Genomic DNA, 13,245 nt, shown 5'->3' on the forward strand with positions numbered 1-13,245 from the left:
AAAAAAAAAAAAAAAAAGAGGGGGAACGTGGTGAGGTTTTCCCCCAGTGCCCTATGTCCTGGGCTCTACCAGACAGAGGATCCAGGATCTGAAGCGGTCTGTCTTTTCTGCCCAGCAGACCAGGTTTTCTCCACCGAGGTGCCAGGAAACAAGACACAACTGACCCTGCACTCGCTGCAGCCAAACCGGGCCTACAGAGTGCGGATATCTGCGGGCACTGGTGCCGGCTATGGGGCCCCCTCCCCGTGGATGCAGCACAGAACACCAGGGGCCTACAACCAGAGCCATGGTACAGGTCCGGGGGGACATGGGTGTGGCTGAGTGGGGTATGCATGCCCTTGGAACCGGTGCCCCAGCACCCTCTCCATCAGAGATCCTCTGTCCTCCCCTTTGTGGGGAAGGGAGCCTGGGTGTAGTGTGAAGGGAAGAAACAGGGCTCCGATGTCCCACCTTTCCATGCTGTACCTTGGCCAAACCATTCACAACTCTGGGCTTCAGTGGCTGCTCCAGGGTGGCATATGGATTAATAAGGTGTTGTGATTAGAGTGCTTACTCAGCACATTATAGGAACTCACTAGCCGGACATCGTGGTGAACACCTATAGTTCCAGCTGAGGAGGCTCAGGCAGGAGGTTTGCTGCAAATTCAAGGCCAGCCCAGGCTACAAAGTGAGACTGTCTAAAAAAACCCTAGAGGGTTGGGCGGGGGAGATGGCTCAGTAGAATAAGTGCTTCCCTGGCAAGCGCAAGGGCCTGAGTTCAATCCCCGGTTCCACCCCCCAAAAAAAACAAAAAACCCACAAAACACCTACAGGGGCTGGGGAGATAGCCTGGCAAGTGCAAAGGACTGAGTTCAATCCCTGGTTCCACCAAACCCCCCCCCCAAAAAAAAAAACCCTAGAACTCAGGGCTAGAGAAATAGTTCAGTGGACCAAAGTGCCTGCTTCCAGCACTTGGGGGGCTGAAAACGGGAGGATCATTACAAGTCCATCCATTCTGTGTAATGAGACCCGATAGTAAATTTTTTTAAATTAATTAATTTATTTTGTGTGTGTGTGTGGCCAGTTCAGCTCACCAGGGGGCGGGGCTGGCTGGCATGTGGTGCTGGGGGATTGAACCGCGGTCTCTGTGATTTGCTAAGCTTGTTCTAAGTAGACCACTTAGCCATCTCACCAGCCCACATAGTAAATTTTTTTGAAAAAATGTAACAACAACAACAACAACAAAAAAAAAAAACCCCAGAACTCTAATGCAGACAAAACCCAGGACACATAGTAACTCTTTGACTTTGAGCCAGTTACTTTTCTGAGCCTTAGCTTTCCTCTCTGTATAAGGAGTATTTTGTATGAGAATAAATGTAAACCCGTTGAATGTTTCACACAGTGAGGAAGCCCCTCTACTCTTAGCCTCTGGCTGGGAAAACCCACTCTGATGGCTCCAGCCCTGCTCCCCGGCCTCCGCAGGTCCTTTCCAGAACCTGCTCCTCTGGGAGGCTGTCCGAGGCCTACTCTGAGCGGTGTCCAGAGATGCCCCCCCTCTGGGCACACGCGGGAGACATACTCACATTCCCAGAATCTGGGTACACAGCACACTGGGCTGGAGCCCAGGTCTGGCCCTGAGCAGGGGCCCTGGAGCAGTGAGGCCCTGGCAAAGCTCCTGCTGACCGTGTCCCCTGCCTGTCCCTTCCCACCTTCTCTCTTTGGCCCCATCCTCTCTCCCTCCTCTGCCCCAGTCCCTTTTGCCCCCGCAGAGTTGAAGGTGCGTGCACGGATGGAGTCCCTGATCGTGTCGTGGCAGCCACCCCCTGACCCAGCCCAGATCTCCGGCTACAAGCTGTACTGGAGGGAGGTGGGGACGGAGGAGGAGGCTGAGGGCGAGCGCCCACCAGGGGGCGGTGGGGAGCAGACTTGGGACGTGGGGCCCGTCCGCCTCAAGAAGAAGGTGAAGCAGTATGAGTTGACCCAGCTAGGTGAGGACTCAGGAGCACGGGAGGAGGGCTGGCGTTGCTCCGGGAGGTCCCTGTCCCCAGAGAGCGATCCCTGTGACCTCCCCAGTTCCTGGCCGGCTGTACGAGGTGAAGCTCCTTGCATTCAACAAGCATGAGGACGGCTACGCGGCAGTGTGGAAGGGCAAGACCGAGAAGGCGCCCACGCCAGGTGAGGAGCTGCGGACGGGGGCGGAGCCCGGGGGGGGGGTTTGTGGCTGCCTCAGTTTACCCGAGCCCATGCTTTTCTGGCCAGAATACAAGCCGTGCTTTGAGCGCCGTCTTTTAGGTCTACTGCTTTCTTTTTATTATCTGCGAGCAGAGCTATTTTGGAAGGTTTGGACCGAGAACCCCGTGGTCCAGCAGTGATTCCTGACCCCAAGCCTGACCTCAAAAGTTTCTCAAACACAGCTGCCTCCATCAGATTCTCCCTTAACTCCAGGGAGGGAGGGCGCCCTCATGTGGTGGACGCCGGTCATCCACGTGACACCGCCTCACCTCGACTGCCCTGGTGTAGCCGTCAAAGCTGCTCGGCAGGAAGCCAAGAAACCTGGGTTCTAATCCCAGTTTGTTCGTTTATTCATTCAGCAAATATTTTACTGAGTATCTACACCGTGCCAGCTCTGTTCGGGAAATTTAGTTATGAAACAGCACAAATAAGATACCTGCTCTCATGGAGTTTGTTTCCATAATAAACACGAATCAAATAGTAGATATTGGTGCATATCGAATGCCAGGCTTTCCTTACAATGTATAACACAGACTGTAATCCTCATTACAACCCCATGAGGTAGGTACTGTCATCAGTCGGAACCACTTCCAGAACAAGAATGGAGGCTCAGAGAAGTTAGGGAACCTGTCGAGGGTTGTACAGGGAGAAGTGGAGAGATGGAATTTTGAGTGTAGGCAGCCTGGCTCCCGCATGTGCTCTTAACTTCTGCAAGGTGCTGGCTCATATTCCTTTTTTTTTTTTTTTTTTGAGACTGGTCACTCTACGTGTTCAGGCAGGCCTTGAACTCACTATGTAACCCAGGTTGGCCTCCAACTCACAGCAGTCCTCCTGCCTCAGCCTCTGTCTTACATTCTTATGTGCGAGTGGTCTGAAGTCTGCTATATGTACAGCCTTCACAAAAATCACTCCAATTCTTGGAAGTTTCCATTTCCTTATCTGTAAGGTGGGAATAATGCTACCTGACTCAGGGCTGAAAGAGGAACTGGATGAGGTGGTCGCCAGCACTGCAAGCCCAGCATTCTAGAAGGCAGAGGCAGGACGATCAGAAGTTCCAACTCTTCGGGAACCTAGTGACTTACTGAGACGCTGTCTTAAAATGAAAAATAAAACAGGGCTGGAGATGCAACTCATGCAAAGGCCCTGGGTTCATTTCCTAATACCAACGAAACAAAACAAGCCCCCCCAGGGACTGGTGAGATGGCTTAGTGGTCTAAAGCACCTACTTGGAATAAGTTTAGCAACGCACAAGGGACCGCGGTTCAAGGGACCGCGGTTCGATCCCCCAGCACCACATGCCAGCCGGCCACGCCCCCTGGTGGGCTGAGCTGGCCACACACACACACACACACACACACACACACACACACAAAGCCCCCCCCAAACAAGAGAGGCCCAAAGCCTTAGGAATGTAAAAGGCTTCGGGACACATTGCCCTCATTCCATTCCTGCAGATTTACCCATCCAGCGGGGCCCGCCCCTGCCTCCCGCCCACGTCCACGCGGAATCCAACAGCTCCACATCTATCTGGCTGCGGTGGAAAAAGCCAGACTTCACTACAGTCAAGATCGTCAACTACACCGTGCGCTTCAGCCCTTGGGGGCTCCGGAATGCCTCCCTAGTCACCTATTACACCAGGTGAGAGGGCCTGAGGTTGAAGCAAGGACAGGCTTACCCTGAATATGGGGTGCATGGTGGGCCTGTAGGGGTCCTCATGGGATGGTAGGTGAGAAAGAGCCGGCCGATCCCACCTTCTGCGACACAGCTTGTTCCCAGCCTCAGGAGCTGGACCTGTTGCTGGTCCCCAGAGAGCCGGGAGCTTGGCCCTGTCCTTACACCCCACCCGTAGAGGGCAGCACCTGGCTCGCTGCTGGGGTGACCCAGAACACGGCTTGGAAGGCTGCGGAGAGGGACCTGTGGGTGGAGACAGAGGAAGCTCGGGTTCTTGGGAAGGCCCCTGAAGGAGGAGGGTGCGGCTTGCCCATCCGAGGAGGGGCTCCGGTCGGAGGTCCCGGCCACTTCCTGCCGCAGCTCCGGAGAAGACATCCTCATCGGCGGGCTGAAGCCGTTCACGAAGTACGAGTTCGCGGTGCAGTCCCACGGCGTGGACATGGACGGGCCCTTCGGCTCGGTGGTGGAGCGTTCCACCCTGCCGGACAGTGAGTGCCCGCCCCGCCTCGCCGCGCCTTCCGGGTTCAGCCTTCTGGGAATAAAGCTCTGCCCCCTGCACCTCGCGTCGGCTGTGTGGCTCGGCTGACCCAGGGCGGGGCTCTCGGGGACTCCGCTCCTCCCATTCGCTCCTCCGCACTCAGGGCCCTCGACGCCGCCGTCGGATCTCCGCCTGAGCCCCCTGACGCCGTCCACCGTGCGGCTCCACTGGTGTCCCCCCACAGAGCCCAACGGCGAGATCGTGGAGTACCTGATCCTGTACAGCAACAACCACACCCAGCCGGAACACCAGTGGACACTGCTCACCACTGAAGGTGAGGCCCCGCCCACCAGGGGGTCGCCCCGCCCACCGGCTCGCCCCGCCCACCAGCTCGCCCCGCCCCGCCCTGCTCCCCACCCACCCGCCTGCTCTCCGGCTCCCCCCAGGGAACATCTTCAGCGCCGAAGTGCACGGGCTGGAGAGCCACACCCGCTACTTCTTCAAGATGGGGGCGCGCACGGAGGTGGGGCCCGGGCCCTTCTCCCGCTTGCAGGATGTGATCACGCTGCAGGAGAAGCTGTCAGGTATGAGGGCGGCGGGAGCCGCGGGTACAGCTGCTCCTTCATCGTTCCAGACAGCTGTCCTGAGCAGTAGGGACTGGGCGGATGCAAAGGGAAGGGTTGTGGATCCGGGTGACTTGGTCAGGGCCACGACGGTGGTTTAGAGTCCATTTTCTTTGGGAGGATTGGAGTGGTGAAGGGATAGGCTTTGTAGGGCGGGGGTTGGCAGCAGGATTGGCTGTATCACTGGTGTGGCTCAGTACAAAATGAAAATGCGAGACGGGTGTGGTGGTGCACGCCTCTGTAATACAAACCATTTGGGAAGCTGAGGCAGGAGGATCAGGAGACGAGTTCGAGTCCAGCCCGGGCAATTCAATGAGATACTGTCTCAGAATAAAATATAAAAGCTGGGGATGTAGCTTAGTACCAGAAGTGAGTTTCCAGGGATGAAGCTGAATATAGTGGTCTCCTTCAGAGGCCATGCAACTCACCTTCATCATGAGCCCGTGGCCTTCTCCTGTTCTTGACCTGCGCTGATCCTTCTCCTCACCAGACTCTTTGGACGTGCACTCGGTCACAGGCATCATCGTGGGCGTGTGCCTGGGCCTCCTCTGCCTGCTGGCCTGCATGTGCGCCGGCCTGCGCCGCAACCCCCACAGGTGAGCCAGCGCCATTCTGCCTGCAGGCAGCAGATTTGCTGGGAGGGCTGTGGACTGGGGTGACCCTGGAGCCCCGTTAAAGTCAGGAGACTCACCTGGGAGTGTACACAGTGGTAGAGCTCTTGCCTACTGTATATTAGGCCCTGGCTCAATCCCCAGCCGGCAGAAAACCAGAAAATGACTCTGTTTCATAGGATTCTGACATACAGGGACGGGAGTGATGCTCTCCTGAGGACAGGGATGGGTTTAGAGGAGCCCCTGTTGTCCTCCCTGAGCAGAGGCAGACAGAGGTGCCATGATCCCCTTTCTCTCGGAAAGGAGGGGACCCCACACCCTCCAGTGTGGCTTCTTTAACAGTGATCGACTCGCATTGCACAGACTGGGAAACCAGGTCCTGGAGATGGGCCGGACGTGGCCCGGAGACACAGCTGGACTGGACCTTGTCCGTGTCTGTCCCACTCTTCACTCGGATCCGACACCTGTTTCCTGTCTTCCCTTCCAGGGAGGCCCTCCCGGGCCTGTCCTCGGCCACCACTGGGAACACAGCGCTCTACTCCAGAGCTCGGCTCGGCCCCCCCAGCCTCCCTGCAGCCCACGAACTGGAGTCTCTCGTGCACCCTCACCCCCAGGACTGGTCCCCACCGCCCTCAGACCCCGAAGACAAGGCTGAAGTGCACAGCTTTATGGTTGGCGGTGCTTCCGACTGCCGGGGCCACGCCAACAGAAAGGTGAGATGAGAGGCTCATTCGCAGATAGACCACCAGGGGGCTCCAGAACACAGCGTGTGACCGGCGAGAGAGCACGCATCCACTCACACACACTCGCGAAAGCAGAACCGCCCCCCCACAGAGTGCTATTAAAAAAAAAAAAAAAAAATAGAGCTCAGCTTGGGTCTCCCTAGCTGCAGGTGACTTAAACTTGCCAGATCACCCAAATGCCCCTTCACCTCCGGGTTGAGAAGACCCTTAAGTGCCAGCCCTCCCGAGTAAAGAGGCTGACACCTGGGCTGTGGTCACCTAGGGCTGGGATGGAGATGGGTTAGTCCAGTCGTCCCTGTGCAGCTGCCTGGGCGTCCCTCACCTCACCCTAACCTAACCCTACCCTGAAGGAGGAAGAGCCCAGGGCTCTGCCCAGAGCATCTGCTGTTAGACTTGTGTACAAGACCACCGCCTGAGTTTGCCCCCAAGAAGGTAATGGTGGCCACATGCCTCAATGTCCCCTTCTTTCTCCTGTGTAGATCTCCTGGGGTTATCCAGGGGTGCCGAGCTGGGCAGGGTCCTGGGCAGGCTGCGAGCTGCCCCAGCCTGGCCCCAGGCCTTCTCTGACCCGGGCTCTGCTGCCTCCTGCCGGAACTGGGCAGACGCTGCTGCTGCAGGCCCTCGTGTATGACGCCATCAAGGTCAGCGCTGGGAAGAAGGCGGGTGTCCTGAAGCAGCTGGAGCCCAGGGTGGTAACTTTCCTGAGTCCACCCAGGAGAACGCAGGCCTGCAAGGTTGAGTGGGAGGCAGGCAGGCCCATTCGGAGGGAGAATGTTTCACTAGGATTAGGGTCAGGTCCTTCTCCACCCAGACCTAAGTAGGCGAGACTGGCCTGGTGCATTCCTCCTGTCCCCCTCCTGGAGGCCCTGGTAGATGTTGGTGTCCTTCCTGGGGCCTGAGCATCATGCCAGTTGGGGCAGTTCCTGTCTTCCTGCCTCTACCTTGCATGCAAGACATACTCTGGTGGAGGGTCAAAGTCTTGGTCTTGGCTGTTTTTTCAGATGATCATCCTCTGTCTCTTGTTCTCTGCTCTAATCAGGGGAACGGGAGGAAGAAGCCACCCCCAGCCTGCAGGAACCAGGTGGAGGCCGAGGTCATTGTCCACTCGGACTTCAGTGCATGCAGAGGGAAATCTGACATCCATCTCCGAGACCTGGAGCCTGAGGACCCCCTGCCCACGGAAGCTCCTGGTTTCACCTCTGGCGCTGTGGAGCTTGGGCAGGGCACAGACTGGCTGGGCCAGGAGCTCGAGGAATGTGAGCAGGCAGCCACTGGGTCTGACCGACTCACCGGCCAGCCTGAGGAAGCCAGTGCCCCCTGCACCTACCCAGACCTCCAGCCCTGCAAGGCTCTACAGGAGGCCCCTGGGGACAGCTGCCAGCCCATAGCCCCCTGCCCTCTGGGGGCCAGCCCAGACCTGCCCAGAGCTCCCATCTCCTCCTCTGCTTAGTTCTCCTAAGCAGAAGGTGCAGTTTGAGAGAGGCTGATACAGTGCATGGGACCTGGCGTGCACAGCCATGCATGCACACACACGTACCCACAGCTACCATTACACCCTTTGGAGCCTCCTAGGATGCTTTGGCTTGAAGGAGAAGAATTGGATTATTGACTCCTCCTATTGTCTTTGCAACACATACATGACATGTGAGGCACTGCTTCATGTGACACACGTATATGAAGCCACATGTGTGCAGTGTAAAGTTTGGTGAGCTGGGAAGCCTCGGGCAGTCCAGGTGGTGAGCACTACGGTCTGCTGACCTTCAGGGTGGCCCATCCCTGTGGACCCCACCACCTTGGCACCTGGCCTTTTATGTTGCACTCTGAGAGTGTCTCCAGTGCCTGTCTGATAGAGACAGCCCAGCCCACTTCCTGTGCACTTGGGCTCTGCAGGCCTGAGGTCTAGCCATCGCCTTCCTCTCCTGCCTGCCCACTGCCCAGCCTGAGAGGCTCACTCTGGCTGCCCCAAGAGCAACCCCATGTCTTGTTGCATAATTTGGAAAGTGCCTGGCTTTGCAAATCTTTTCCCTGTCATCTTTCCTTCCCCCTCGCTTGTCTCCAGGCCACCTTGCCATCGCATGTCCAGCTCCACCTCTGCTCCCTGGTATCTCCCTCTCTGTCTCTGTCTCTCTCTCTGTCTGTCTGTCTGTCTCTCTGTCTCTGTCTCTGTCTCTCTCTGTGTGTCTGTCTGTCCTCCCCTCCCCCCGACTGCGCCATCTGACTCTCCTGCCTGGGTTCAGCTTCTGCATCTTTCCCTAACAACATGACTACCTCATGTCTATTTCCAGGCCGTAGTGCACACCTGTTTCCCCTGTCCCCGGGTCCCTGCTACGCCCTGTGCTCTGAGCACCACAGCTGGCCAGCTCCCTCCTGCAGGGCAGGTTCAGAGGAGACTGTCCAGCGACGCTTGCCACTTTTTGCTGGGGCTGGAAGGTTCTGCTGGAGGGGATGAATCCAATCCAAGTCACACGGGGGAAGTTTTGTTGCCTTCTGTGGAGGGAGGCGGGCTTGCTGGACCAGGGTGGTTGACATTTCAGGAGTTCTTGTCCTGGCGTCTTGACCTGACTGGGATGAAGAGCAGTATCCAGAGGAAGAAGTGATCGGCTCCTTTGCTTTTATTCATTTCTTTTTCAAAGGGACTTTTTTTTTTTTTTTTTTTAACTAATTTCTTTTTTGGTACTGGGTCTCAAACTCTGGGCCTCACTCTTGCTACCGACGGCGCTGCACCACTGAGCTACATCACTGGCTCTTCTTTTCTTTAAACTGAATCCTCAAGTCATTTTCTGCTGATCTTCCACACAAGGACAAGCTTGACTTCTGTTTCCTGTCTAGTGAAAAAGATGCCATTTACTGTGCCCTCACCCCAGCCCTCTCAGGAGCATAGATTGCAGGATATTTCTCACAAAACGATCGGCACATCAAGAGTTAACTCTGTCTTCTGGGCCAATTAGAAATAACCAGTCTATCTTTCCTTCTTCTCTTTTCTTTTTTTAAGTGGTGAAATGTCTCTCTGCAGAGTTGCAGACCCTGAGAGCCCCTGTGTTTATTCCGATCGAGTGTCACTCACATTTGACATTCTCACCTACATGTCCTCAGACGCCCCTCCTCCAGCCAGCCTGTGATAACACTAAAGATTATTAATGTCGCCTTTGTATCTCGTTAAAGATGGAATTGTCACTTGTACTGTTTCCGTAGCTTTCAGCTTGGCTGTGGCCAGCACCACAATATGTTTCATCATCTCTCTGAAGGTCAAAAGCCTCATTTTATTTTTCTGGTTTGAATTTTTTTTTTTTTTTTTTAAAGAAAACAAGACTGCCCTGAATTAAATGGCTGTTTTAACAGTAGGCTCTTAGCGTTACACCACATCGTCATTTTTCATGTTCTTGTTTAACAGGCACTGAGGTTCTGGTTTAAATTAAATAGCTGCAAATGAGACAATTTATAACCCATTAGGTTGGGTGGAAAATTGTTTCTCAAAAGCAAATAAGTAATAAATCTAGTATCTGCCTATAACTCACAGTTGATAAGAAAGTGGCTGTTACTCACTAGCATTATGTATGATTTGGGCGATGGGTAATTTGGGAACATTGGGTTTGTGTCTTTGTAGCAGTATTTTTATTAGAAAAGAGCCTTATTGGCCTTTTACAGGGCATTAATCCCTTTGTCACCTACCATTGATGCCTTAAGTTTTTGGAGTCACATTTAAATATCCTTTTCTTGATGCATGACACGTGTAATCGGTACCTGCTCATTTATTTGTCTGTATGTAGTTTATGCTGTATTATTTAATTATTTTTTCCAGCATTTTTCCCCTTCTGGATACTGTATTCTTTAGTGTTAAGTGAAGATATTGATCATGTATCTATCCCTATAATGAATTAATAAACCGTTTTCCAGAATTGCGTGATTCTTTTTTTTTTTTCTCATTTATGTATTTGGTACAGGGTCTCACTATACAAACTTAGACTCATAGTGATCCTCCTGTTTTCAGCCTCCACAGTGCTGGGATTATAGGTGTGCACCACCACACCTGGACTTGGTGGCTGGAGTGTGTCCTGGGGGCAGGGCTGGTGGGACACGTGGGACCAGGAATTGAAGCCTGGTCCCTGTGCTTGCCAAAGCCGGTGCTTAGTCTGCTGAGCTATCTCACTGGCCCAGTTGTGTGATTCTTTTTTTGTTTGTTTGTTTGTTTGTTTGTTTTGTTTTTGCAGTACTAGGGATTGAACTCAGGACCTTGCGCTTGCTGGGGAAGTGTTTATTCTACTAAGCATCTCCCTGGCCCCTATTGTGTGATTCTGGATGGAACCAATGGCTAGAATTTCCTCCGCTTTTCTGTCCTAGAAAGTTTATAGCCGGGGGCTGGAGAGATGGCTCAGTGGTCTAAAGCACCTACTTGGAACAAGCTTGGCAAAAGCACAGGGACGGCGGTTCAATCCTCCAGCACCACATGCCAGCCAGCCCTGCCCCCTGGTGGGCTGAGCTGGCCACACACACACACACACAAATAAATGCAAAATAAATAAATAAAATTTAAAAAAAAAAAAAAAGAAAGTTTATAGCCATCAGGATGGGAAACCATGGTTTTTGAAAGTAGGGACACAGATGACCAGAAGAAAAACCTGTGTACTTGGATTTAACACCCCCTGCCCTGCAAAAAAAAAAGGGGGGGGGGTAACTGGAGAAGATGTGTTGTTTTTTGGCTCTTAGGGGTTTGTTTGCTCTGGGTACACACTTCTCCACACTTTCTTGGGTACAGGAAATATCACAAAAGCACAAGGTCCTGAGTTCAATACCTGGCACCAAAACAGCAAAAGAAAAAGCGTCGAAGGTTCCACAACTATTCTTTCTAAGTCTGGTCATCAGAATTACTAGTGGCTGCACACTCACACCCAAGCTCCGTGTCTGCAAGGTCAGGTTCTCCTGTGCACACTCACCTTCTGTCAGGTACAGTGTGTGCAAACCACCTCGCTCATGTAACTCCACGCTCGCCCTGTGAATTGCAGGCTTGTGGCTGGCAGCTGCTCTGGGCTGAGGTCTTTGCAGAGCTCAAAGCAGGCCTCTTTATTGGAAGGAACCCAGAGCCAGAGGCTGCCCTGCCCAGGACCACCCCTAAAGTGACTGGTGGGCCAGACCCGGAGTTAATTGACAGATCATACAGAGAGATACTGCCCATTTTGCATGCAGCAGAATAGCCATTATTTGCATACCACTCTCAGACTGAGGGTTGTGATGAAGGAGAATTAAACACTTGTCAAGATGAATTTAAAATGACAGCAATTCAGGACACCGATTTGACCTCTCCAGAGTCCAGGACGCGCCAAGAAGGGGTTGTTGAGGATTCAAGCCCGGCTGGAGGGAGTTTCAGGGAGGTGGGGGGATGGCAGGAAGCCCCTCCTTCTCCACTTTGCCCTGGGTGAGAAGCCTCACTGTGGCCTGCCCTTCCTCACTTTTTAACACCAGGCAGGGGGGGGGGGGCTGGCCTTGACTATCTCCACTGCCCCCTGCTTCTCCGGACCTCAGGTCCTGACTCCCAGGCACATCTTTCAGTTGCTGTGTGGAGAGGTGGAGATGGGGTCCCCAGACTGGGCAAAGCCCACCGCTGGGTCAGTGAGGCCATCTACAGGCAGTGTGAGTTCTGGAGGCCTGCACTTCCTCATCCGCACCACAGTTAAGTTCCAGGATTCCAGAGTTAGAATCAAAACAGAGATCTAGTCACACCTTGCCATCCCAACCCAATGCCCAAGGGGCAGGTAGTTGACCCAGGCAGACACCTCCACTTTTACTTCTCAAGCTCCCAGAACTCAGTAATAGCTGCTCAGTGATTTCAGTGGACCAAGTTCACCACACTCCATTCAACTGAAGATCGTTTACAATAGCAGCGAGTGCCCAAGATTCGAGACTGCGGGCGATCATTTCCCGAGTCTTGCTTATTTCCCTAACATTCTCAAACGCAACCTATGTTGCCTCGAGTTCTTCCACATGAGATTATCGAGTGTGTTTAGTGACATGGAGATGTTACTGGCAATTTTAACTGGAAGGTGCTTGCCCAGTTAGTTACCAGGTTATTTGCTGTTTAGAGGTCTCCAGGGCTGCGCGGGAGATATACATATTGTATATCTGCAGCGCGAGTCTCGTACAAAGAGGCCTTGCTCGGATGGCTGCAAGGCAGTGCTGACCCGGGAGGGCTGGGAGAGACCTCGGGCTACTTTAGCGACCTCATTGTCCTGGCCAGTCTGCTCTGCCTGAGCTGTCTACGCACGTGTCACAACTCCCAAGTCCAGAGAGGCCAGTCTTGCAGCTAAACGACCTGTCCTTCGACTGCCAGGACCAGGAGCCGACGGAATACAGATCCTGTGACAACTTTGAGCAGCTTTTAGGGGAATTATCTCTAAAATACAGACAGTGGAAGAGGACGCAGCAGAAATAGCGGAGCACTACATATCCCATAGCTTTGAGTGTCTGTCCGCAGTCCGCTGGGTCTGCACTTCCCAGGTCCCTTAGATCCTCGACCAGCGGGCTGCGAAGAGACCCCCGGCTGCAGCCCCGGAGGGCGCCGGCCGCCCCAGCCCCAGTTCAAAGCGCAGGGGGCGCGTCCGCCGCGCAGCCGGGAATGTCCGGCAGCTTAAAGCGCTCGCCGGCTCTTTTGTTCCCCAGACCCGGCCTCCGGGGAGAGGGGGCTGGGGGAGGGGACGCGCGGGGAGGGGAGGGGCGGCGGGCCGAGCGAGAGGGCGGGGCGCGCGGGCGGGGCGAGTGCGGAGCGCGCTCCCCGGGCGAGGCTGACAGATCGCCGGCTGGGTGGGTGGGTGCAAGATGGCGCGAGCCGCGCTCCCCCTGCGCCCCCCGCGCTCCTAGGCGGCATGCGGCCCCAGCCCCCAGCCGCCCGGGCTCGGCCCCGGCCTGAGCCCAGGCCC

At 54.7% G+C, this 13,245-nt stretch overlaps 1 protein-coding gene across 1 annotated transcript in view; it reads left to right on the forward strand.

Annotated features, from left to right (window-relative positions):
• Igdcc4 (immunoglobulin superfamily DCC subclass member 4) overlaps positions 1 to 9,631 on the forward strand; it is a 38,073-nt gene extending 28,442 nt beyond the window's left edge. The window contains exons 11-21 of the mRNA XM_004628930.3: positions 119 to 289; positions 1,731 to 1,967; positions 2,053 to 2,154; positions 3,666 to 3,849; positions 4,243 to 4,370; positions 4,524 to 4,694; positions 4,807 to 4,944; positions 5,474 to 5,579; positions 6,082 to 6,307; positions 6,817 to 6,978; positions 7,377 to 9,631. Of these exons, the coding sequence (XP_004628987.2) occupies positions 119 to 289; positions 1,731 to 1,967; positions 2,053 to 2,154; positions 3,666 to 3,849; positions 4,243 to 4,370; positions 4,524 to 4,694; positions 4,807 to 4,944; positions 5,474 to 5,579; positions 6,082 to 6,307; positions 6,817 to 6,978; positions 7,377 to 7,787 (2,036 nt within the window). The 3' untranslated portion in view covers positions 7,788 to 9,631. The remainder of the gene's footprint in view (positions 1 to 118; positions 290 to 1,730; positions 1,968 to 2,052; positions 2,155 to 3,665; positions 3,850 to 4,242; positions 4,371 to 4,523; positions 4,695 to 4,806; positions 4,945 to 5,473; positions 5,580 to 6,081; positions 6,308 to 6,816; positions 6,979 to 7,376) is intronic.
• The last annotated feature ends 3,614 nt before the right edge of the window (positions 9,632 to 13,245 follow it).

The sequence above is a fragment of the Octodon degus genome, unplaced genomic scaffold (assembly GCF_000260255.1).
Source record: "Octodon degus isolate 3935 unplaced genomic scaffold, OctDeg1.0 scaffold00026, whole genome shotgun sequence".
Lineage (NCBI taxonomy): Eukaryota > Metazoa > Chordata > Mammalia > Rodentia > Octodontidae > Octodon > Octodon degus.